Source organism: Schistocerca americana, chromosome X (assembly GCF_021461395.2).
Source record: "Schistocerca americana isolate TAMUIC-IGC-003095 chromosome X, iqSchAmer2.1, whole genome shotgun sequence".
Lineage (NCBI taxonomy): Eukaryota > Metazoa > Arthropoda > Insecta > Orthoptera > Acrididae > Schistocerca > Schistocerca americana.
The window spans coordinates 897,655,983-897,682,768 of NC_060130.1; the positions used below are offsets into that span (position 1 = coordinate 897,655,983).

A 26,786-nucleotide genomic window follows, 5' to 3' on the forward strand; every position below is an offset into this window, starting at 1 on the left:
CCTTCACAGTGCGTATTTGAAGTAAACCTAATTTAAGTCCTCATATTGGCACTACTACAGCCGCTGTTATGCAACTAGCGAGAAATTTGAATTTTCGTCTTTCAGACGTCAAGACACGTCTACTTACTTTTGTTTATATTCCACAGCTCATTCTTGGTGTGGGGTTTTCCTTTTTCCATCAGTGTACTTTTCATAGTTCATGCACCCCTAATTTTTCCACATGGGATCCAAGATTTACTAACATAATATTTTAGGTAAAATATTTACAAATTAATTACGTATATATCATCTGATAAGAGTATATTCTACTGGTTATTATATATGCCAACGGCCGTGCCGCAGTTATTGTACCGGTTCCCGTCAGATCACCGAAGTTAAGCGCTGTTGGGCTGGGCTAACACGAGGATGGGTCACCGTCCAAGTCTACCGAGTGCTGTTGGCAAGCGCGGTGCACTCAGCCCTTGTGAGGCCAGTTGGGGAGCTACTTGAGAGAGACGTAGCGACACCAGTCACAAAAACTAACAACGGCCGAAAGAGCGATGTGCTAACCACATGCCCCTCCGTATCCGGTCAGGCCTAAGGGTTGAGGATGAGACGGTGGCCGGTCGGTAACTTTGAGCATTCAAGGCCTGTTCGGGCGGTTATATAAGCGAATTTGGCCTGATTCATATAACATGGAAAGTGCCATATAGGGCCTATTCTCAGGACAGGACAACACTGTGTCAAAATTTAAAGTTTGATCTCTGTACAGCAAGACACTGAAAAACAAAACGAAAAACGAAGAAAGAGAGAAACTAAATAAAACAAAAGTTCAAAAAAGCTGAGCGGAATCTATAGTCATACATATAGCCCGCGAGATATCAAAGCATAGTACTTATTCAAATCTTGCCTAATCTCTTATCCTAATATTTACATAGCTTTGCATGAGTAGTACTCATATTCGGCACATACTGTAGTTGTCGAAGTCAGAACACATCCCTCTGTGTCTTGAGTTTGAGGTGATGATCTTACAAGTAACTACTCTTATTACTGTTTACATCAGCATAGCACCTACATCTACATGTTAGCTCTGCAAATCACACTGCCTTATCTACATACACCCTAAAAAGAAAAACCAACGCACCAGGAAGGAATTACCTAAACGGGACGTAGATCTGTATATTTGATGTACTCGTAGACACGCACCAATTATTACATTTATCGGACCACCTTCACGACACTTCTCTGTTATTCCAATTTACATACTTATATCCTAATTGGCAGATATTTCAATAGTCAAAGCAGCAGTGCGGCTAGTAAAGTGTTTCTCCTCCAGTTTAATATTAAGAAACGAGTGTTATATTCAACTAAATATCTGGTTTTAGGCCTCTTCTAACCTTGAACACATTATCATCATCATCCTCATCTACACACACACTAAAAAGAAAAACCAACGCAACAGGAAGAAATCAACCATACTGGATGGAGATCTGTATATTTGATGTACATGTAAACACACACAGATTATTACAATTTGAGAAAACTTGTATAAAATATTTGAGAGAAAGAGCTCCACAATTTGAGCTAGTTAAGGATGCGTTGGGCCACCCCTGCTACTTATGCAAGCAATTATTCGGCTTGGCGTTGATTGAAAGAGTTATTGGATGTCCTCCTGGGCATATCGTACCAAATTTGTCCAATTGGTGCGTCAGATCGTCAAAATACCGAGCTGGTTGGAGGGCCCAGCCCATAATGCTGCAAGGGTTCTTAGTTGGGGAGAGATCCAGCTTCCTTGTTGGGCAAAGTAGAGTTTGGTAAACACAAAGACAAGTAGTAAAAACTCTAGCTGTGTGCGGGCGGGGTATTGTCTTGTTGAAATGTAAGCCCAGGATGGTTTTCCAGCCGGCCAGGGTGGCCGAGCGGTTCTAGGCGCTACAGTCTGGAACCGCAAGACCGCTACGGTCGCAGGTTCGAATCCTGCCTCGGGCATGGATGTGTGTGATATCCTTGGGTTAGTTAGGTTTAAGTAGTTCTACGATCTAGGGGACTGATGACCTCAGAAGTTAATTCCCATAGTGCTCAGAGCCATTTGAACCATTTTTTATGGTTTTCCATGAAGGGCAAAAAAATGGGGCATAGAATATCGTCGATGTACGGCAGTGTTATAAGTGTGACGCAGATGACAACCAAAGTGGTGCTACCTGGAAATGAAATGGCATACCGGACCATTACTCCTGGTTGTCGAGCAGTACGGTAGGTGACCGTCAGGTTGATATGCCACTATCGCCTGGGGCGTCTCCAGACACGCCTTCGCTGGTCTTTGGATCTCATTTCGAACCGAGACTCAGCACTGGAGACAATTCCACTCCAGTCAGTGATATTCCAAGCCTAAGACATGTATAGACTGAGGTAGCTTACCAACCTGACTGTCGTCAGCCATTCGGCGGCCTGGGATGCCATTTCTTTCATGGATGGACCCCTTTGGTTGTCAACCGTGGCATCCTTCCAGCACAGCGGTATGTCGACAATATTCTACACTCTGTTTTGTTGTCCTTCATGGTCAGTCATTCTGGGCGTACATTTCACCTAGATAATGCCCGCCCGCACACGGTTAGAGTGTCTTCTGGTTGTTTTCGCGCTTTCCAAACCCTACCTTGGCCATCAAGGTTTCCCGGATGTCTCCCCAACTAAGAACGTTTGGAGCATTATAGGCAGAGTCCATCAACCAGCTGGGCACTTTGACTGTCAAACACGCCAATTGAAAAAAAAAAAAAATGGCATGATATCCCTCCGTAGGTCATCCAACAACTTTATCAATCACTGCTAAGCTTAATAACTGCTTGCATAAGTGGCAGGGGTGGACCAGTGCGTTACTTACTTACTTGGTTTGCGAAGCTTTTCTCTTCAATAAATCACCCAATCTTTCTAAAATTGTAATCGTAATTCCCTCGTGGTAGGTTTTTTTTGTCTTAGAGTGTAATAGTATTCTCCCGTAACAACTTCGTTAAGGCACCTTCCTTCCCTGTGCATCAAACCACCTGTAGATATGATACTATAGTTTAACTAATTACACATTACCTTCAAGGTCTCATTTTAATGCAAATGTTTCCTTAGATCCTTATAGGAGTATGATCTCTTTATTTTATCACCTTTAGAATAAGCCAGGAGATTGCTCCCTGTATGTGGTATCAGTACAGTCCTTCAAGATCGAATATGCAGAACTTGCAATTACAAATGTTCTTGTGCAGAAGGAATGAGTTGATTTGTGTTCTTAAAATAATGTAGGCTCCTACTTGGTAAGACTGTATTTGTCGTAATTTTCTCTCTTAGTGTAACTTACGTAAGAGTGCCTGTTAAAATTGTAAATGTCTTGTGACTAGGGCCTCCCGTCGTGAAGACCGTTCACCGGGTGCAAGTCTTTCGATTGGACGCCACTTTGGCGACTTGTGCGTCGATGGGGATGCAATGATGATGATTAGAACAACTCAACACCTAGTCCCTGAGAGGAGAAAATCTCCGACCCAGCCGGGAATCAAATCCAGGCTCTTAGGATTGACACTCTGTCACGATGACCATTTTTTATCTCATTTTGTTCTACATTCTTCGTTTAATTTGTTCGTGGCGGACTTCCGATGACACTCGTTCAAATTTTTTGTTGATCCGTTCACTCAATTATTTTTTATTGCAGAGGGTAGCTAACCCTCCACTCAGCTACCGCTGTTGTTTGAGTATAATTATTAGTTTACTTACCTTTTCCTCCCAGGAACATTCTCCTTTGCATACTCGGAGCAGAGTAAATCTCTCTAGATTTACTTATCAGATCAACTGGAGATCTGCTCAAAAGCTCCTTACGGGCCACTCAAAAATCTATTTTATTCCACTGTCAAATGCTGCTTTCTTAGACCATGGGAAGGAATATCCACTGCAGCAATAAATTACATGGGAGCAGACATCCATATGATATTGCTAAAAGCTTAAACTATCAGTTTTCTTTCTACTAAGGATATGTACATGTTTCAACAAATCTTTGTAACCCATGACGTTGCGACAAGTCAACTGTGCTTGTCTCAGTTACTTTATTCATTATTTGACTGTCTGTATCATCAGCTTGACTACTTTGTGCAGTTGTGTTGCAGGTTGGTGCAGTTTTGGTTCTAATAACTTAATTTTAATCTCATAGCATAAATTACTGTGATTCATTTTTACCTTTATCAGATATAGTGTGATTTCATGGCTATCGACGTTCAAACAACATTTAACGGTCGAGAAGTCTGTTATTCCTTCCTTTTCACGTAAAATGTCTAGGCCTAAAATACACTTGACTATTAGTCCATTTGTGATTAAGAAAGAGTATTGTGTTATTCCATTTCTTAATCTTACTTCTACTTGAGCCTGGATCCTTACATTTCGCGATTTAACTCCGATAGGGTGAAGAATTCCACAGTTCTGGATTGGGTGTGTGGTTAACTTTGTATATTCTCTTATTTCATCATATAAACTTGTTGATATAATACTCACAATCGTACCTTCACCTAGCGCAACATCAGTTGGTATACCTCCCACTAAAGCATGGACAGTAGTCAGTACAATTTCCTTCTTTACTTCATGACACTTAAACTGATAGGTTACTAATTCTTCGCCAAACATCACTGTAACGTAGCTTCTCAGTTGTGTTTCTTACGTCACCAAAAGACCATCTCAAGGCAATATATTTGCTGTTACAATTTTAACAGTGTTCTGTGGCATGGTTCACGAGTTTGTTTACATTAACAATACAGTTTAGTACAAAAATTCGTGTAAGTTTGGTTTGTTTATGTTCTGATAAGTGTGCTCTTCATAATCATGGCAATACATTTGTCGGGTGTGATTGTAACTGGTCCGGTTTCGTTACCAGCTCTGTTCAATTGAATGATATTTGATGGAATGCATTCTGGGTGCCAAGTATAGTGTAAATGCAGTGTCATCGGCTGTGTTCAGAATCGATACCGTCGCTTTCTAACATGCCTTGTCTGTACAACCTTTCACGCGGCGGAGAAAAGGCTCCATGTCGCTGTTATTATTGTTGTGCACGTTAAGGCCTACGTTGTTCGTGAAAACCTGGAATGTTTATTCGTCACACAGGCATTCATCGAGTAATATCGATTTCATAAAAGTCACTGCCCCCATGCCATATGTTAAGTGCACGAGTGGCGGACGTAGCTGATGTCCTTCATGTGTATTTCATTGTGTAGCGCATAAGAAACATTTTTGTCACTTGTGGTAGTTCCTCAAAGAAATACATCCGGTGCTGTCTGTCTCATATGGGATGGCTCTTTGTGTACACTACCAGTTTTTATTGTATCACTGACATGTGGTTCCAGTAACATTTCGTTTATTATGCTTTCAGATGATTTCACTTTAGGTTCAATAAGTTTACCTGAAATGACGTAATGAGTTGAATCTGGCTAAACTATTTGTGTCAGTTCTGAATTTGATTTTACATTACCACTACTTAACATTTCGTTATGTTCAGTTGAAATTTCACTACAGTAACAAGAAAAGGTAGTGTTGCTGGTACTGTTTGTTCTACCTTGACCTGATCATGATGTGCCTTACTAACGTGCGGTATTACGTTATAGCTATATTCTGATTGCAGTAAAATTTCACCTAATACACTCTCAGACAGATTTACTTCGCGCTCGATGTTCTGCTCCGAAGCGTCATTCTGAGTTGGGAATTAGGTAGTTGATGTCTGCGCTGTGTGATGTCTGTGAATTTGCGTTTCTACCTCAACTACTGAGCAGATCATTCTCTGGAAATCACAGAAAGCGCGTCTGTCTAAAGGAGGCAAGAAAAACACGGTAAGGTCGTAGTAGAAACGATCGGTATTGTACACACATCAAAAAAAGTTTTGGATCACTTCGGTTCCGAAAGTTCCGTAACCTGTACAGAAAATTGGAATAGAGATCAACACAAACATCATTTCCACCCTTTCTATTGCTCATGGAAACCACACATCGCATTTCGTACCACCACACAGCGAGACCTTCAGAGGTGGTGGTCCAGATTGCTGTACACACAGGTACCTCTAATACCCAGTGGAACGTCCTCTTGCATGCCTGTATTCGTCGTGGCATACTATCCTCAAGTCCATCAAGACACTGTTGGTCCAGATTGTCCCACTCCTCAACGGCGATTCGGCGTAGATCACTCAGAATGGATGGTGGGTCATTTCGTCCATAAACAGACCTTTTCAAGTTATCCCAAGCATGTTCTGTAGGGTTTCTGTCTGGAGAACGTGCTGGCCACTCAAGTCGAGCGATGTCGTTATCCTGAAGGAAGTCATTCACAAGATGTTCACGATTTGGTGTGGGGGGGGGGGGAGGGGGGAATTGTCGTCCATGAAGACGAATGCCTCGCCAATACGCTGCCGATATGGTTGCACTATCGGTCGGAGGATGGCATTCACGTATTGTACAGACGTTGCAGCGCCTTCCCTGACCACCAGCGGCGTACGTCGGTCACAGATAATACCACCCCAAAACAGCAGGGAACCTCCACCATGCTGCACTCGCTGTACAGTGTGTCTAAGGCGTCCAGCCTGACCGGGTTGCCGGCATGTTGTTGGGCTCATCTGTACCGCGCTGTATGGTGTCGTGGTTGCAAAGATGGACCTCGCCATGGATGTCGGGAGTGAAGTTGTGCACCATGCAGCCTATTGCTCACAGTTTGAGTCGTAACACAATGTCCTGTGGCAGCACGAACATTCAACATGGTGGCGTTGCTGTTAGGGCTCCTCCGAGCCATAATCCTTTGGTAGCCGTCATCTACTGCAGTAGTAGCCCTTGGGAGGCCTGAGCGAGGAATGTCATTTACAGTTTCTGTTTCTCTGGATCTCCTCCATGAACGAACGACATCGCTTTGGTTCACTCCGAGACACCTGGCACTTCCCTTGTTGAGAGCCCTTCCTGGCACAAAGTAACAATGCGGACGCGATCGAACCGCGTTATTGACCGTTTAGGCATGGTTGAACTACAGACAACATGAGCCGTGTACCTCCTTCCTGGTGGAATGACAGGCCCTGATCGGCTGTCGGACCCCCTCCGTCTGAAAGGTGCTGCTCATGCATGGTTGTTTACTTCTTTGGGCGGGTTTAGTGACATTTCTGAACAGTCAAACGGATTGAGTCTGTGTTACAATATCCACAGTCAACGTCTGTCTTCAGGAGTTCTGTGAACCGGGGAGATGCAAAACTTTTTTTGATGTATGTAGTTGTTAATTGTCATAGCGGTGTTGGGAAATAAACACAGCTCCAAGACCTAATAGAAAGCACTCAAGCTCATATAGTTATAGGTGCAGAAAGCTGGCTAAAGCCGGAAATAAGTTCAGCCACAATTTTTTCAAACGATGAAATAGTGTTCAGAAAGGATAGATTAAATACAGTTTGTGGTGGAGTATTTATTGCTGTCGGATGTAGTTTACCTCGTAGTGAAATTGAAGTACATAGTTCCTGCCAAATAGTATGGGTAGAGGTTATACTTGACAATTGGACTAAACCATCATTTGGATCGTTTTACCGACCTCCGATTCAGAAGATATAGTTGCTGAACAATTCAAAGAAAACTTGAGTCATTTCAAATAGGTACCCCACTCATACAATTATAGTCGGTAGTCACTTCAATCTACCCTCGATATGCTGAAGAACTTATACGTATAAAGCCAGCGGCAGGCATAAAACGTCATCCAAAATTGTACTGAATTCTTTCTCAGAAAATTATTTCGAACAATTAGTTTATGATCCCACTCGAAGTGTAAGTGGTTGCGAAAGCATACTTGACCTCTTAGCAGCAAGCACTTCTGGACAAACAGGGAGTATCACAACGTATACAGGGATTAGCGACCATAAAGCAGTTGCTGCTAGGCTGAATACCGTAACGCCTACAACCGTTAAAAAGAAACGCAAAGTAATATTTAAAGAAGCTGGCAAAATGCTCTTAACGCCTTTTTAAGAGACAGTCTCCTCTCCTTCCGACCTGATCATGTAAGGGTAGGAAAGATGTGGAATGATTTCAAAGAGATAGTATCGACGGCAGTTGAGAGATATATACTACATAAATTAATAAGTGATGGTACTGATCCCCCGTGGTACACAAAACGGGTCAGGTCACTGTTGAAGAAGCAACGAAAAAGCATGTGAAATTTAAAAGAACGCAAAATTTCCAGGATTGGCAAAGTTTTGCAGAAGTTCGAAGTATAGCGCGTACTTCAATGCGAGGTGCTTTTAATAATTACCACAACGAAACTCTGGCTTGGAATCTGGCAGAAAACCCAAAGAGATTCTGGTCATAAATAAAGCACATCAGTGGTAAGACGCAGTCAATACCTTCACTGCGCGGTTACAAAGGTGAAATCACTGAAGCCAGTGCAACTAAACCAGAGTTATTAAACACGGTTTTCCGAAACTCCTTCGCCAAAGAAGACGAATTAAATATTCCTGAATTCCAATAAGGAACAACGGCCAAGATAAGAAACATAGAAGCAGATATTTTCGGTGTGCAAAGAAACTTAAATCACTTAATAGAGGCAAGGCCTCCGGTCCAGATTGTATACCAAACAGGTTGCCTACAGAGTATGTGGATACATAACTCAATATTTAGCAATTATATACAACCGCTCGCTCACAGAAAGATCCGTACCTGAAGACTGGAAAATTGCCCAAGTCACACCAACACCCAGAAAGGGAAGTGGGAGTAATCTGCTGAATTACAGGTACGTATCACTAACGTTGATTTGCAGTAGGTTTTTGGATCATAAATTGTGTTCCAACATTGTGAAGTACCTCGAAGAAAACGAGTTATTGACACATAATCAGCACGGATTCAGGAAATATCGTTCTTGTGAAACACAACTAGCTCTTCATACACATGACGTAATGAGTGCTATCGACAGGGGATGTCAAATTGATTCCATATTTTTAGATTTCCAGAAGTGTTTCGACACCGTTCCTCACAAGGGTCTTCTAACCAAACTGCGCGCCTATGGATTATCGCCTCAGTTGTGCGACTGGATTCGCCTATCAAAGGTCACAGTTCGTAGTAATAGATGGAAAGTCATCGAGCAAAACAGAAGTAATATCCGGCGTTAGGCAAGGAAGTGTTATAGGCCCTCTATTGTTCTTGATCTATATTAACGACATAGGAGACAATCTGAGTAGCCATTTTAGATTTTTTGCAGATGATGCTGTTATTTACCGTCTTGTAAAGTCATCAGATGACTAAAACGAATTTCAAAACGATTTAAATAAGTTATCTGTGTGGTGCGAAAGGTAGCAGTTGATCCTAAATAAAGAAAAGTGTGAAGTTTTTCGCATGAGTACTAAAAGAAATCCACTAAATTTCGATTACGCGATAAGTCACAAAAATATGGAGGCTGTAAATTCAGCTAAATACTTAGGGATTACAATTACGAGGGCTATTCGGAAAGTAAGGAACGATAGGTCGCGAAATGGAAACTACAGTGAAAATCAAAGCTGTTTTATTTGCAACATATAGCTACAACTTCCAGCTACTTATCTCCATAGTCGCCGATCCGACTTCGACGTTTGTCATAGCGTTGTACCAACTTTCCAATACCCTCGTTATAGAAGGCAGCCGCCAGTGCTTTCCGCCAGTTCTCTACGCTGGCCTACATCTCGTTGTCTGGGACAAAATGTTGTCTTCATAGTCAGTGGTTCATATGAGCAGAGACGAAACTCAGACGGAGACAATTACGGGCTGTATTGTGGGTAAGCAAATATTTCCAGTTGAAAACGATGCAGGAGCATCTTAATTGTCCCTGCAGAAATCTTGTGTAATTTTGGCTGCATAGCTTCAGGCGAAATTTCTCACCAGGCCCCCGTACTTGGCGGAAGACACTATTGTTCTAGGTATCTTTATGTGCTCCATGGGTGCTCAGAACTAAAAGAAATGACGTAACGAGATCGACGGGCATAATAGAGACACTGCCGAACACAAAAGTGCAAAACTTCATCTTCTGTCAGAACACAACATATACAGTCCCTGCCCATTTCTAACTACTAAAAAAGGATAACAAAATATCTTTGATGTCTCAGAGACGGTGCTGAAGGCGATAGTAGCTACCAAGTATTTATAAAAATTGAAAGCGCAAGCTCCTGCATAATCGCTAACTCAATGAATACAACTACATAGCAAACAGGAAAACATCGAAATGTCACACTCCAGTAGTGCTTATTGCGGTGTGTAACTTCACCACAAAGTCAGTTAATTTTAATATAGGTATCGAAAAACAGCAAACTCTTAAAACAAAATTAATATCCCTCATTAAAATCAAATAAATAACCAATTAAAATTCTCTTTTTCTCAAAAATATATAAAAACTATCAGGTTACTTTCCATTCAGAAAGCTGTTGCTCTCAACGAGTGTTACATTGACTTGTGAATTATAGATTGCAGCTATCAGTCACCCTTTTTAAATTTTATTGGCAGATTTAGATTTCAGCTAGAAACTAGCCATTTTCAATGCACTATTATTTTCGCTCAATCCATGTAATGCCTGTTGGTCGGGATTCATCCACAGCTCATTCAGTGAACTGTGGATGAAGCTCCACGAACGCCCTTCTGAGATTGAAAACTTCCGCTGGCCACCAGATTCCCCAGACGTGAATATTATTGAGCATATCTAGAATCCCCTGAAACGTGCTGTTCAGAAGAGAGCTCCACCCCTCGTACTCTTACAGATTTATGGAAAGCCCTACAAGATTCACGGTGTTAGTTCCCTCCAGCACTACTTCAGACATTAATCGAGTCCATGCCATATCGTTTTGCGGCACTTCTGCATACTCGCGGGGCTGTACACGATATTAGGCAGATGTACCAGTCTCTTTGGCTCTCCAGTGTAGAAAGACTTCGTTACATTGGGGCGTGAATTGGTGTGTCTCTTTGAAACATGACGAGTCTAAGGCTGGAAAATGAATCCCTTTGGTATAGTCTGTAAGCACGGGGTACCGAGCAGTGCAGAACACTGACCCTTTCTATGGACGGAAATAGTGAAAAGGTGCGGAAAATTTATCTCTTATTTCCCACAAACAGGAGAGAAGCTTGAGACTACCTTGAAGCACTCGCTTCTCCTTGTGTAACGGTTGTCCTCGGTGGTTACTGCCGCCGAAAGCAGATTAAGCGTCGCAGGAAGTGGGCTGATAATTGGGGCCGCAGCCGGAAAACAGCAATATCTTTGAGCGCAGCCGTCCCCAGTGGCGCGAGATACAAACCGTTATCGCGGATGTGCAGCTCCACTGACCGGAATGGAAGTACAATGACGTTAGGCCCCTCAGTGTATTTCCAGCCCTGGCACGGTTGTGCAACCTCCTGCTGTGGCGCTATGACATTCTCCTGAAGTGAACTACCGCGAAGTATTCCGAAAGACTTGTGTGAAGTGTGTTCCTGAAAATGAATTACTTGGCGATCACCTTAGCGTTGCTGTCGGTTGCAGTGATACCGGCGAATGGTGTTATTAAAGACAGAAAACGCACCAGTAAGTGAAATTCAGCTTCCTTATTACTTTACTCGCCGCAGTTTATGAAAAATGATAGACTTTTGTCCGAGTAGTGTGCATAGGTGTTCCCAAAGCACATCTGTGCTGAATGTTCTCATGTAGTGTTGTATGAAGAAACCATTTCCCGCCAAAAACGACCCTCTGACCTTGAAAATATTCGACTCATTATACTAAATATTTCACGAGTTACGTTGCGTTGTGAGATTGTGGTTGAGGATGTGTAGTAGATGGGAGAAGAGTTCCACGCCGGTGTAAGGTTGTAGGCTCATGAGATACCCTTCCTCGAGATTATTTGCGCCTATACCGACACAGGAAAGCTAACCTAGGGCTACCAATAGTTATTGCTTTAAACGATTTATGATGTATCATCGTTTTAATGAGCTATACACGAATTAAAGTCTGACTAAATAGACTGCATACTATTAGGTCGCATGTATACAGAGGCAGTAGCACTCTTTCGATCTACGATGTCTCATGAAACAGAAAATTAGAACTTTTTAAACAAGTACTGTTAATTATTATTTCACATGATCATGCAGTCCTGGAACGATAGGCATATCTTATAATATGTATCCATTATGTTCTCTAGATATTCTTAGAGATACTTCCATTATAATAACGGTATAAATGTGAATCAAACATAATTATAAATCCAAAAAAAAATTTCTTTTGATCTATAACGAATTAGGTCCTATGTTTCACTTGAAAGAAAATATGGAATTTCGTATAGGGATGTCTTGTTGACCAAAAGTAAACTGGAGCTCCCTGATTCATACCCTTCGCGATTAACAATGTTACCGACATCAGTAAGCCCTAACGTTACGGCTAAACTTCCAGCATGACAAGGTCAGATGCCTAAGGTTTTACTATTTTACACTTTGGTCATATACCTGACTATATGACCTAGACCACGGGCCAAAAGAGTACAATTCATAGTATGTTGTATTCTGCAGCCTTGTATACGAATGTTGAGAATAATTCCTATTGTTTCTTACTTCTTGAAACGGTGATAAGGAATTTCCATGCGACTCATGGACGGAATCCCCATTGTGTTCCACTGGGTTGACATCCAGCAGTTATAGGGGTCACGGCTTCAAATGGAATTCATCGTGGTGGGCCTGAAACTACTGAAGCTCAACTCTTACTAATGACACTAACAGTTGTTTCCTTTCCTGCTTACCTGAGCGTGTTATAGGCTGCACTTTTCTCGATAAACGTTCGCAGCAGTCAGGTCCTCCTATCCGGACATTTTCGCAGTCGGTTTTTGCCAGTAACTTTCCTCACAACTTTAAAGAATTGTCGTCAGATTGATATCAATGTTTTTCCCTTGGTTACTACAGGAATACCTTGCGACAATACATGCCATCCAAGTAACGTAGGCGAACTATTTCGCATGGTAACTTGGTGGTAATTTTGCGTTGACTAATCACCGTTTGTTTCATTGACTTTCTAACACATTAAGTAAAATCACTGAGAAATATCGTAATTTAAAGGGTCAGTTATACTGATTTCATTTCAGTTAGTTTTGCTACGTGAATGTCAGTTGGCTTCCTTGTACTGCACCACAAACAATCATATATTATCTCTTTTAAATATACGTTCTTAACCAAAGAAAACGACTTAAGGCTATGTAGCTTTACATCATCTAGCAAATGAGGTGCAGACGCCAGCGATGCAGAGAGAAACAGAAAATGGTTGTGGGTAATCAGCACCATAACGGAGCGGTAGGCATGACAAACAGGATTCGAAAACTTGAAAAGCCGTCATATGACCATAATGTGTGGAGAACTGCTGTGTATAGATGGTTTCAGATGCCGGTGAAAATTTTCCAGTCCTTACCCAGCTGCTTGAAAGCTTACAGGTCTTAAACTTGCCTTTTGGTGCAATGTGGAACAATTGAAACCAGTCAGTAAACCACATGCGACACTCTTGTGCGAAGATTCGTAAACTAACATTCGGTCTTACATCTGGATGATGGCGTTTGCGTCTTTTGAAATAAATTAAACAAGGAGGAAACACTGCAGTGGTAATGCAAATCATTACGCTTGTTTCTATACTGTGAAGATACAAATAATATTTGTAATTACATATGTGTAGTCCTTGGTTGCTTCATTACTGTCTGTAGAATGAATTTGGGTAAAAACTGAGCCAAACTTGCGAGCCTGTTTTGCCGACTAAATTTATCGTCCTCAGTCACCTATTTCCGACTAAGAAATACATTTCCTTTCTTTCCGGAAACGCAACATTGCTTCGTCGGAAATTAGCGATTGAGAACGATAGTCGACCGAACAGGTCCGCAGCCAGGACACAAATTTGACTCGAGCTGATTCTATAGATGTAGAGACACAATACATGGAGAACTATAGAACGATTATCCTCTTCTACGTAATTTAAAAGGTATTAATTAAGAACTTATCTTCAGCTTCAGAGAAAAATTATTGTATTTCAGTCAAACGAAAACTAAGCCATATATTGTATTTAGCGTAATGGGTCATTGTGCATTTAGTGTAATGGACCATTTTGATCTAGCGAACATTTTTCTTTTTTAAATGGGTATGCTGAGTATGAATTGCCGCTTCTAATGGGATTCATACATCTTGAGAAGCAATGTGACTCAGTTTCAATAAAACTCTATGCAACAGCTCTTGCGAAGTAAGATATTTATTCTAGCTATCTCACTGTACAAAAGAATATATACGTATATTGGTTTTCCCAGCACCGTGGGATTTTAAGAATTAGGAGAAACTAAGCCATATATTGTATTTAGCGTAATGGGTCATTGTGCATTTAGTGTAATGGACCATTTTGATCTAGCGAACATTTTTCTTTTTTAAATGGGTATGCTGAGTATGAATTGCCGCTTCTAATGGGATTCATACATCTTGAGAAGCAATGTGACTCAGTTTCAATAAAACTCTATGCAACAGCTCTTGCGAAGTAAGATATTTATTCTAGCTATCTCACTGTACAAAAGAATATATACGTATATTGGTTTTCCCAGCACCGTGGGATTTTAAGAATTTGGAGATTACCTGTCACTAAATCTTTTCTCAATAGCCGTACAGGAAATTTTCAGATCTTAAATTGCGAAAACGAAGAAGCAACATGTGTTGATCGAACACGTTTCAGCTTCCCTCGTATCGTTGATAGCGCTGCACTGCTTGCTTGTGTTCAAATAATCTTCAACATCGTATGGGAGAATTGGATGCAGCAAGTTTGAAAGTATTTAAAGTCAACATTAATTACACTAAACTAGTGCACAATCAACACAACTAAGATAAAATATTACAGAAGTACATAGGGAAGTCATAAACCCAGTTGAAGAGCAAGCAGGGACCAACTGTTAATAATAAATTCTACAAAATAAGACTCGAATTGACTCTTTCCTACTAAAAGAAGAGTTAACAATATATGTGGGTGTAAACATTCCAAATTTGTCATAAAATTTTTTTTGTGTAAATGCTTCTCCAGCAACGTGTGTCAATCACAGTGACACTCTGCGGTTCCTGTTATAAATGGGAATTGCTTTAGAACACGAGTATTCACATGACCTATTAGAACACCAACTATTCAACAGAAATATATCCTTCATTACCGCCTATGTGAAATACAGCTATATTTAATAAACAGACAAATTCATATTCCAGTTGTTAGTTCCTGAATATGTTAATATAATTTACATGGGCTAATAAAATCCTTCGATCGTTTTAACTTCCCAAAGACTTACAGATGCACATGAGCGGTAATTTTTCTATGTAATTTCTTGTGATAGGGCATCGAAGTTCTGTATTTTGCTGGAACCATTGCAGATTCCCAGTTAATTTTTTGCAGATAAGAATTGTCGTGGTGGCAATAGATAAAATATGATAAATACAAGTTGTGGCTGGTATTTTAGTAATTGTTTATGCATGTACTGTGTCAATCCTTATTCTGGAGTAATTCAATCAGATTTCTTTATCATATTACAGAAGACATCAGTGTATTGGCATAATACTTCTATCGTGTCGTTTACGAGTTTCTCAACACGCATGGTATTAACGTTATAATGCTTTAGATGATTGTTACACTAACTTTAGCCTAATTTTACTAGGACTAATAATTTAAAAGTCTGTTCATGTTCTCACATAGACTTTACAACTGAATTGTATTAACGTTTACAGTAGGAAAATATGTCTTGATCTGCATGGGCTATTGACAGACTTCCGCAAATTAACACACATTTGTATGAAAATAATTCAGGATTGTAACCTTTGTCCATCCCAACATTTTCTACACAAAAGCAATTTTTTCTAAGCTATCCGTCTACTGTGCTATCTGTTTCCTGATTCTTACTGCATTGTAAATCAACCGTTTTATTGTATCTGGCTATTCATCCTCGAATTTAATCCATTTCTGTCTTTCAGTTCATGAATTATGTCGTGCATCAATTCGTTAAAATATGGTCAAGTTAGATAACCCAATAAGTTATAACAAAAGTAATGTAGTGAAGTAGTTGCTCCACGCTTCATTAAAATCTAGCATTGAGTTCTCTACTTTCAAACAAAATATACACAAGTACTTTCTTTCGAAGTTGTCTGTAAGAACAGCATCTTTACGTATTTGTGTAGCATCGTCTTATATCTGGATATTCAATTTGGGACTGTAAAACAGCAGAAATTGTTTAAACTCAGAACATAATGACTTCCCAATATTTGTTATCAAACTCACCTCATTTTCTTCCAGATTACAGAGTATGTTTAACACTATATAGTTTCTCTCAACCTATGCGATTTAATGCTAGATGAAGGTGAAATTGAGTCTCGGAGCTAACAAGAAACTTAAGTTCACTAGTGTAGTTTAATTTTTCAGATATCTTTGTATCCTTGCTTTGTTAGCAGGAACATGTGTTGTACAGTGACACACTGTTTTACAGAATACCACCATTTTTCATTTATCAGTTTGAAAACGATGTATGCTGAAGTTAAATCTTACCGCTGTGTCTTATAACTCATTATTTGAAAACACTGTCATAGTTCATGATACTACTGATACATTTAACCTAGTATTATATTTTGATAATTTTTTTATCTAACGAATAGGAAATTTTTTTAATGAAACATACTTAAAATAAAACAATGTAATTTCATCCAGAATTAACCTCATAATCAAACCATTGTGAAGAGAAACTCACGGAAGGAAACAATGTTAAACATTTCACAATTTCTCCTTTCCGTAGTTATCTAATGGTTGCTGGTTCACAGGGTGCTCCCATGTTATAAATACTATTGTTCACAAATCGATCACTAAGCAGTTTTTTCTGGTAATTGACGTGATGGTACACCCTGACGGACGGACAATGGGGTGAAAATATCACCTCGAAAATTACCATACCTAATTAGCCACAGACACGATCAAAATAGTCTTCGTTATGTGTGTCTGATTCATACAAGACAAGCACAGCTTTGGGTCTTTGAATTTTATGAAGGTCTAAGTAATTTATCAATATTTATGGGACAAATTATGTAAAGTTACCGACAAACAGTTTAAACATGTTGCTAACTACCACACGATCTAGACGGTGTCAAGTAGATGGGTCGACCGTGAAGATGTCTATCTTCTATTACTACAAACTGTGCCGAAAAGCCGCGCGGAATTAGCCGAGCGGTCTCAGGAGCTGCAGTCATAGACTGTGCGGCTGGTCCCGGCGGAGGTTCGAGTCCTCCCTCGGGCATGGGTGCGTGTGTTTGTCCTTAGGATAATTTAGGTTAAGTAGCGTGTAAGCTTAGGGACTGATGATCTTAGCAGTTGAGTCCCATAAGATTTCACACACATTTGAACGTTTTTTTTTGTGACGAAAATTCAAAGAGAAGAAAATTAAAATGTGTCACAGTGTTAGACATACTCCCAAATCAAGAAAGAGCTACTAAACCTCAAGTTCAGAGAGCTACATCTTTATCAGAGTTTCCGGCATGCTCTTTACGTTCAATTACATTGAGATCAGTACAGATCTTTTATATGTTTCTTTCTAGAACATGACACAGTAAGGCCAACGTATTTCCGCAGTTGTATATAATCTGCACGACATTGTGGTTATTACATTCTGCAGTGTTCGCAAACGCTTGAATATATGAGTTATATTATGTGAAACTGCAATTTTTCTTTCAGTCATACCCCGATTTAGGCGAGATAGTCAGTTCTGATTGCCTTGCAACCCGTAGTGCTTTAGTTGTATTAGAATACCTGGTCCAGCATCTTAAATTTTCAGCTGGGTTGCTTCAGTTCCAACTCTCTTCTTTTCCCTCTGTAAAATAAAACGTCCCATACTCAAGGACTGAACGCAGGGGCAGAATTTGCAGGGGTCCTGCACCGCCGCTCGTGGCGAGGTCCCAGTGGAGATGCCTTCCTCCGACCTGTTATGAAGGGTCATGTGTGTATCTGTGTTTAGTGGACCATCATGACGAGTGCTTGCACAGTACAGTGTTGTGTTTGTGTTGTCATGGATGAAGGGATGGGAGAGGGTGAAACGCGGTGCCGGCCCATAGCCTACTCCCCTCGAAAAGCACCACGGAGGCCGGCAAACTTAACGTCCGCATGCATTGGGCGGATCACCATCAACAGTGCTATATGCATTCACTTCATGAGACACTGCGGAGAGGCTTGTAATTTAATCCAGCACATTAGTGCAAAGACTGGTGGTCAGCAACTTTACACCACGACCTCTGCTACCCTTGCCGGCCAAATATTGGTTTAGTGACCTCAGTTACGGAGCCGGGTTTTCCCTATGTAGTTACTGGTTTATAGTAAATTCGTGTTCACTTATAATATGGTCATCAGAAAGTAGCTTAACAAGTGCATTAATTCGCTGTATTAATGACGATGCTGTTTAAAGCTGATGTTTTACATTTATGACGACACTGTTATGTCTTATCATCAAATTAAAAGGAAGGTCCTTTTAATTTAATATATACGGTCGTTGTGCACACAGCACTCCATGGAGTCGCCAATCAGTCTTATCATCAGTACCTTCCTTAAGCCTCAGTCACGATGTCTTTAACGAATATACTATTTAATTCTGATCTGTGCATATGATTTCATCACATTAAATAATGCTCTTTCTTCACTACGATTCAAATGTAACTGATAACAAACGAAGATTGTTGCTTGACTAAATATAAGGCACACTTGCACAACGAAACCCTTTCTTTCAATACTGCTCGCCAATTTCAAGTTTCCTAGTTCCTTCTTTTTCAAGATATATGCAAAAAATAGTGTTTTATAATTATTCATAAATTTCACTCGTTTGAGTCTGCTCAAAATGTGCTGTTTTACCTATAATACCAACGGAGAGGCATTATCTTCACGAATTTTTCCGTAGTGATATGGATACTGGAAAACAGGAAAAATTAATATTGGCTACTTCTAGAAATTTGTATAGCCAACAAACGTCAGCGCAAAACAGCAACGGTCCTAATCGTCCGGCACATACAGTTTCCTGTCCATGATATGACGCAGATCAGCAGGGTGTCACTAGTGCGTGATTCTGGGAGCTACAGAGGGGACTCAGTAGATGAAGTTTCGGTATTGGACCCATATCTGGAAACATTCATTTCGGATATATAATAGATTTGAAGATGAAAGGGTGCCGTCGTCAAATCCTCTTGTAATTGTGACATCACATACTAATTTCCTCAGACTGAAACAACCTCTGCGAGAAACTGGTACTCTCAACAAGGAGGGCTGATTGTGGTAGTCCACGGACACTCAGCGCTCTTGACTTTCAGAAGGATGTGTTTCGTCATATAGGAGATAACACAACGACGAGTACTCTAAATATTGCCCAAGTCACATGCAACTGTGGAGCACACATGTCAGAGCTCATTTTCTCAGCTGAGTGAAGCGGGAAATTTGAAAATGATCTGAACTTCAAATTATATTTGCATCAAAACCAAACATTCCATTTTCCGATATGAATTCCTTATCAAAACTTTAGCTAATAAAAAGGGAATGGTCCAATTCGACATGTCGAAACTTGCGCCGAATTTCTTTATACATTAAGAATACGGATAAAGAAACATACTTGCCAAATTTTAGCTGCTAAGAGGCACTGTAAATACTTTTAAAAAATTGAAAACTGCCAAATTCGTAGCCTCACAGGCGGCTGGAGAAATATACGCTACTACCAGAGCCGTGCATGCCTAACAAGGTGGGCGTATACACAGTCCGAGTGAACTATGTTGATACACGGTGCGATGGCTGACGTGAGCGACGATGAAAGCATTTCCCATTTGTAGTCGCTTCCATAAGCCACCACACAGAGTTAACTTAGTTTGCGTGGACAGTACTTGATTAACGGCACTTCGGTAAAAAGACAGCACGACGCAACGCGATCGTAATTGTAAAGCGAATTCCGGTAAGTGTTATCAATGCAGATAAAACCGAATTAATATCCACTTTATTTTCTTCTGATATGTCTGCTAATACTATTTGCCCATACAGGATCCAGAGTTTTTCAATAATGTAGAATCCACTTAATGTTCTCAGTCTTGCAAATATTAAATATGAAGAGCATGGTATGCAATCGACATCACCAACTTCTTCTGTAGACCTACATATCTTTTATTTGTTACTTAATTTCTTGGTAATTCATTCGAATGATGTCAACCTTTCGTTATAAAATTGTGGAAACTCTAAAAGAAATGGGTAAGAACTCTGAATTGTGGTTAGAACGATAATTTTTGTCCCAATAAGTGTCCGGAATAAGAATACCTTCCTATCCCAAAGGAAACATGTACAAAACCAGCTTTCAGAAACAAAGAATATGCCGTGACTTTTCAGTTAAACGAAGGAGGGAGAAAACCCCGAAATAGAAGCATATGTGTGAAGACAATTTCGTTTCGTAAAATCTGAACGTGAGCTGTATAAATGGAACAGAGAAGTAAGAAATATGCTTCAAATAAAACTCGCGAAAATGTGAAAGAAAAACTTATTCGAAAGATTTGGAATTGATCGTGTGAGAGAATGCAATGCATTCGTCGAGTCACGATCTAGGCAGGAAGGGCTGTACAAACTGCTGTTATAAGCGGTTGTCATGCGACAAAAATGAGTACCTTCAACATTTTTTTAAATACTAGCATTGGGCTTCAGAAGCTAAAATTTTGACATTGCATTTCTTTCAGTGTATTCTTCGTGTGTACAAACTTCCAGGGTAGGTTCCGACATGTCTGACTGTCGATCTCTCTTTTCCCTTGTAAGCCTTCTGTACAAACCCTCGAAGCCTGTAAGAAGAATTGTGAAGTACCTGTATAATTTAATATACCTCACATGCCTGAGTCTCCATTTCTGAGTAGTCATCCTGTTTGGCTGCCACGCGGAGGATCCGGACTCAATTTCAGGTAATGCCAGCGATATGTCCCACATGGGAGGAAAATAACGAGGTGAACTCAGTTTCGTAAAGCCAGCTGAGGAGTTTTTTAAATGAGACGTAGAGGCTTCAAGGTCTATAAAACTGGCAATCGCCTGGGGAGGCTGGTATGCTGAACTCATGCTCATCCTTACCACTTACGAATGGCGCCATAATGAAATAGAATGTCTCGGCAGTAAATGAGCAGTGCATTGTCGCCTGGTCATATATATATATATATATATATATATATATATATATATATACACTCCTGGAAATTGAAATAAGAACACCGTGAATTCATTGTCCCAGGAACGGGAAACTTTATTGACACATTCCTGGGGTCAGATACATCACATTATCACACTGACAGAACCACAGGCACATAGACACAGGCAACAGAGCATGCACAATGTCGGCACTAGTACAGTGTATATCCACCTTTCGCAGCAATGCAGACTGCTATTCTCCCATGGAGACGATCGTAGAGATGCTGGATGTAGTCCTGTGGAACGGCTTGCCATGCCATTTCCACCTGGCGCCTCAGTTGGACCAGCGTTCGTGCTGGACGTGCAGACCGCGTGAGACGACGCTTCATCCAGTCCCAAACATGCTCAATGGGGGACAGATCCGGAGATCTTGCTGGCCAGGGTAGTTGACTTACACCTTCTAGAGCACGTTGGGTGGCACGGGATACATGCGGACGTGCATTGTCCTGTTGGAGCAGCAAGTTCCCTTGCCGGTCTAGGAATGGTAGAACGATGGGTTCGATGACGGTTTGGATGTACCGTGCACTATTCAGTGTCCCCTCGACGATCACCAGTGGTGTACGGCCAGTGTAGGAGATCGCTCCCCACACCATGATGCCGGGTGTTGGCCCTGTGTGCCTCGGTGGTATGCAGTCCTGATTGTGGCGCTCACCTGCACGGCGCCAAACACGCATACGACCATCATTGGCACCAAGGCAGAAGCGACTCTCATCGCTGAAGACGACACGTCTCCATTCGTCCCTCCATTCACGCCTGTCGCGACACCACTGGAGGCGGGCTGCACGATGTTGGGGCGTGAGCGGAAGACTGCCTAACGGTGTGCGGGACCGTAGCCCAGCTTCATGGAGACGGTTGCGAATGGTCCTCGCCGATACCCCAGGAGCAACAGTGTCCCTAATTTGCTGGGAAGTGGCGGTGCGGTCCCCCACGGCACTGCGTAGGATCCTACGGTCTTGGCGTGCATCCGTGCGTCGCTGCGGTCCGGTCCCAGGTCGACGGGCACGTGCACCTTCCGCCGACCACTGGCGACAACATCGATGTACTGTGGAGACCTCACGCCCCACGTGTTGAGCAATTCAGCGGTACGTCCACCCGGCCTCCCGCATGCCCACTATACGCCCTCGCTCAAAGTCCGTCAACTGTACATACGGTTCACGTCCACGCTGTCGCGGCATGCTACCAGTGTTAAAGACTGCGATGGAGCTCCGTATGTCACGGCAAACTGGCTGACACTGACGGCGGCGGTGCACAAATGCTGCGCAGCTAGCGCCATTCGACGGCCAACACCGCGGTTCCTGGTGTGTCCGCTGTGCCGTGCGTGTGATCATTGCTTGTACAGCCCTCTCGCAGTGTCCGGAGCAAGTATGGTGGGTCTCACACACCGGTGTCAATGTGTTCTTTTTTCCATTTCCAGGAGTGTATATAGAGAGAGAGAGAGAGAGAGAGAGAGAGAGAGAGAAAGAGAGAGAGAGAGAGAGAGAGAGAGAGAGAGTACTTTCTCCGATTGAAATCAGCTTGTACGCCGTGTTAACTGCCTGGTCATTTTTTCCGAGATATTTGCTGCCTCACTGTAGACGCTTTAATATACGAAAACAGATAAGGAAAATTTTGTTTCTGTCATCCGTATTAATGGCTTCTGGGTAAGATGTTCACCTGTCTCGCACTCAAGCGCTCGGACAATAACATCAGTGGCGGATCGTTACGACCTGATTTGGACACAGTGCAGTGCATTCCACAAATTCCGGATAGTGTCTGTGTTACAAATACTGTGTTTTTAAAGTTGAAACTTACTACCGGTGGTGTGTTTACAAGCTAGTGTTAACATCTGCCTTCCATCTAACGCTTACAAGTTGTTTTGGGTTCATTATGGTGCTTTACATAATTTCCTGATAGCGTCGGTTTAAGACTGTTGTTAGAAAGTATGGTGGTTTTCAGTTTTCATTCACTTTGTGTCTTCTACTACCTACGTTCAACGAACATCTGTCGTGTTATTTACGTCTGCCTGAAGCCTGGACGTTAGCTGCACAACTCTGCGAAAGACAAGTTTTTACGAAGTATTCCTTTATTGCAGCTGAAGTGTGTTGTAGAGTTTCTTATGTTATTGTTAGAGTAGCGTCATATGTGACAAATGTGGATGTCGCCGTAGGTTAATAGGTACCGCAGAAACATATCAGGATTGTGGGTTCGTGTTTCACTGAGCCATAAAAAGGGTCTGATGTGGCTCTTCCACGGAGTTGGGACAGAGCAGAAAGATCTGAGCCCTTGAGGCAATATTAGAAAAGGCATCTTTTGAATTGGAGAGGTTGAAGCGGGAAAGCGATAAAGGGACACCTGGAATAAGGTGACAAATATAGGCGAAGGGAGGAAACCTCAGAAATCACATTTCGAATTCGTGTTAGCAATCATTTTGACTTGTTACCTGAAGTAGGAGAAAAGCCTTAGCCAGTTTTTGACATAAGTATAATGCAGCAGACTCGTGATAACGACTTTAAGTCTAGGTCGGTAGAAAACTCACACAGAAAAGAAATGTGCTGACAAGGAGCAGTTACGGGAGAGATGCAGGACAATTGCTACAGGAAAAGCTAAGTGTAGAATACCAGGTCACATGCATCGTCAAACCACGCGTAAAGTTTAGCCGGGTGATAGAACATAGGGGCCTTGTGCAGAGAGTTTAGTAGCGAGAATAAGGTACTTATAGCCAGAGGAGAAGGAAACGGCCTGTCTAGAAATCTACAATGAGGAATTAAAGATCACCTGGAGGAAACAGCATCAGCCACCGAGAACACTCATGTGACATTTGTGAATGTTTTGCAACAACATGACCAGCCCTGTATTAACGCGGCTATTAGCAATGTGAACAAAGAGCTGAACGAATTGATTTTGCCTGAAACAAAATCTCATATCTGTGCTGTGTCTGTTGCTGTGATTGGAAGAAGGGGTACACAGGTAGTGAATGGCCTGCACCTCAGTAAAAGGGGGAAGCGAAGATTAGTTGAGCATCTTGCAAAAAGTGTGAGGTGGGACGCAAGGCTAAATACTTGTGATTACCAGAGACAAGGAGGCCTTTTTTTAAGGTTAGAACCAGATTGCACATAGACAGTATTGAAAAAACTAAAGCAGAAGATGACTATAATGTATGTAACAGTTTCCAAAACATAGATTTGTAGCATAAGGTCATTAGAAGATTGAAAAACAAGATAGATGAGCTTCTTCTATGCGTAAAAGATGTGTCAGATTCTAAAATGATGGATGTTCTATACCTCTCTGAACACCACATATCCACAGGGATGGAGAATTTAAATATCATTGACAATAGACCTGCATCATTTTCGTGTAGTGTTAACATGGAAAAACGAAGAGTAGCAACGTATGTAAAAGTTGGACAAAACGTCAAAAATTTTGAAGCAAATAGTTATTGTGTTGATCTGGACCGCGAAACATGTGCTTGTCAGTTGTTACTGCAGAATACTGCTCTCGTAATTTCAACAGTTTACATATCCCCTTCTAGGAAATTCTCAGCTGTTAACGAGGAATGTAGATGCAGTATTGAGCTACTTGTCAGTCAAGCAGAAACAGTTAGTAGTACGTGTAGATTTCAATATAATTCAAATACACGGAAAGGAAAATGAGCTAGAATCATTATTTGGATGCTTCAGTCTTATTTCAGTAGTCAGTTTTCCAAATCGTGTGCACCGAGATATTAGGACACTGAATAATAACATTTTTATAGATATTATCCAGGCTGAAACAATTAGTGCTTGGTAGGTTGCTAATTGACTATCTGATCATTATGTATAATTAACGGAAATAAACATGACACCTTACAATCATGATGCAGGTTCATGCAAAGCAGTGTGGTTTACTAATGAGGACAGGATACAGCAACATACAAATTCAATTTATTCCATTATATATTTAATTCAGTGTTTGAAAATTGCTCTCCTAAATATATCCAGAAAATCCTTAAAAAGACAAGTAAGCCGTGGTTAACTAAGGGAGTTAAAAATTAATGTACAAGGAAGAGGAAATTTGATTTAAGGGTTAGAGTAAGTCAGAATCCGACATTACTTGCTTACTAATTTTACTGTAGTATATTAAGGAAATTTATTAAAGTGTTCACCAGTATGGACGTCCTGACAGTGCGCAAGATACCATAACTAGTAAACTGAATGGCAATGTTGTGACTCGTAATTCACAAGCTGCGAGTACTGTTAACACCGTATCAGCAAAAAAAGGATTAAATGGTTCAGTTGAAGAAGCAAGAGAATATATTAAAAATGTCTTTCCATAAGGCTTTAAGCAACTACATGTAGCACTAACACTCCTCACTGAAATTAACAGAACTATAAAAATTACAAACGTGAAAGGTCATGCGGTGTTGAAAAAATTTCAGACAGAAATCTGGAAAGCTGTTCCAACTTAATAAATAATATCCTTAGTGAAGTATGCTATGTATCATTGCACAGAGAATTTTTCAAGACAGATAAATATGACCGAGCGATGTGGTGAAGTGCTTAACACACTGGACTCGCATTCGGGAGGACGGTGGTTCAAACCCATTTCCGCCCACTCTGATTTACGTTTTCCGTGATTTCTCTAAATCACGTCAAGCAAATGGTGTGATGGTTCCTTTGAAAGGGCACGGCCGCCTGCCTTTCCCATCCTTCCTTAATCCAAAGGGACCGATGACATCGCTGATTGGTACCTCCCCCGAATCAACCAACGAACCAACAGATAAATATAGAATTGTTGAACCAATCTGTAAGAAAGGTGACAAGACGGACTTAAACAATAACCATCCATTTTCCTTGCTAACATCCTTTTCCAAAGCATTCGAAAAAAGAATGTATTCAAGAGTAGTCTCATACTTAAGTGGAAACGGTTTACTTAGCAAATTACAGTTTGGATTGCAGAAGGGTTGCTCGGCGGATAACGCTATTTATTCACTCACTTATCAAATATTAAAAGCTATAAGCAATCAAATATCACCAGTTGGTATTTTCTGATCTTTTCATTGCGTTATGTTGTGTATATCATGTTACTCTCTTAGAAAAAATGAGTTTGTATGGTATTGACAGTTTTATGTACAGATAATTTCAATCATACTTAACAAAAGGAGTGCAAAATTTTGTGCTGTATAATTCAAACAATGTCGGAAGTGTAGAAAATTTTAGACTGGGAAGAAATCACGAATGGAGCCCCACAATGTACAGTTTTGAATTAACTCCCATTCCTTATATTATATGTGAATGCTCTTCCACTAAACATTCAACATGCGGAATTGGTACATTTTGCAGACGATACCAGTGTTACAATAAATCCCATTACATAAAAAGCAACAGAAGTGATGGTAAATGACATTTTATGGAGAGTTATATAGTGGTTCTCAGACAATGGATTCTCCCTAGATTTTGGAAAAGATACACTGTATTCAATATAACAAATAGACTCATAAATAGAGTCACACGAGCAGGAGCCAGTGAACAGCAGAGAATGCTCCAAATTTTTCGGTATACATATTGGTGAAAACTCGAACTAGAAGAAGAATATTACTTTGCTTCTCAAACAATTAAGTTCAGCTACTTTTGTTCTTCGCATATTTTGCATAT

The 26,786-nt window shown here is 40.9% G+C and overlaps 1 protein-coding gene and 1 pseudogene across 2 annotated transcripts in view; both read left to right on the plus strand.

The window, feature by feature from the left end:
- The first annotated feature begins 323 nt into the window (after positions 1-323).
- Positions 324-442, plus strand: LOC124557146 (annotated as a pseudogene).
- Positions 443-11,314: 10,872 nt separating this feature from the next.
- Positions 11,315-26,786, plus strand: part of LOC124555132 (MAM and LDL-receptor class A domain-containing protein 1-like) — a 1,074,113-nt gene continuing 1,058,641 nt past the window's right edge. For both annotated transcript variants that reach the window (XM_047128944.1, XM_047128945.1), the window contains exon 1: positions 11,315-11,508. In XM_047128944.1, the coding sequence (XP_046984900.1) occupies positions 11,424-11,508 (85 nt within the window). In that variant the 5' untranslated portion in view covers positions 11,315-11,423. The remainder of the gene's footprint in view (positions 11,509-26,786) is intronic.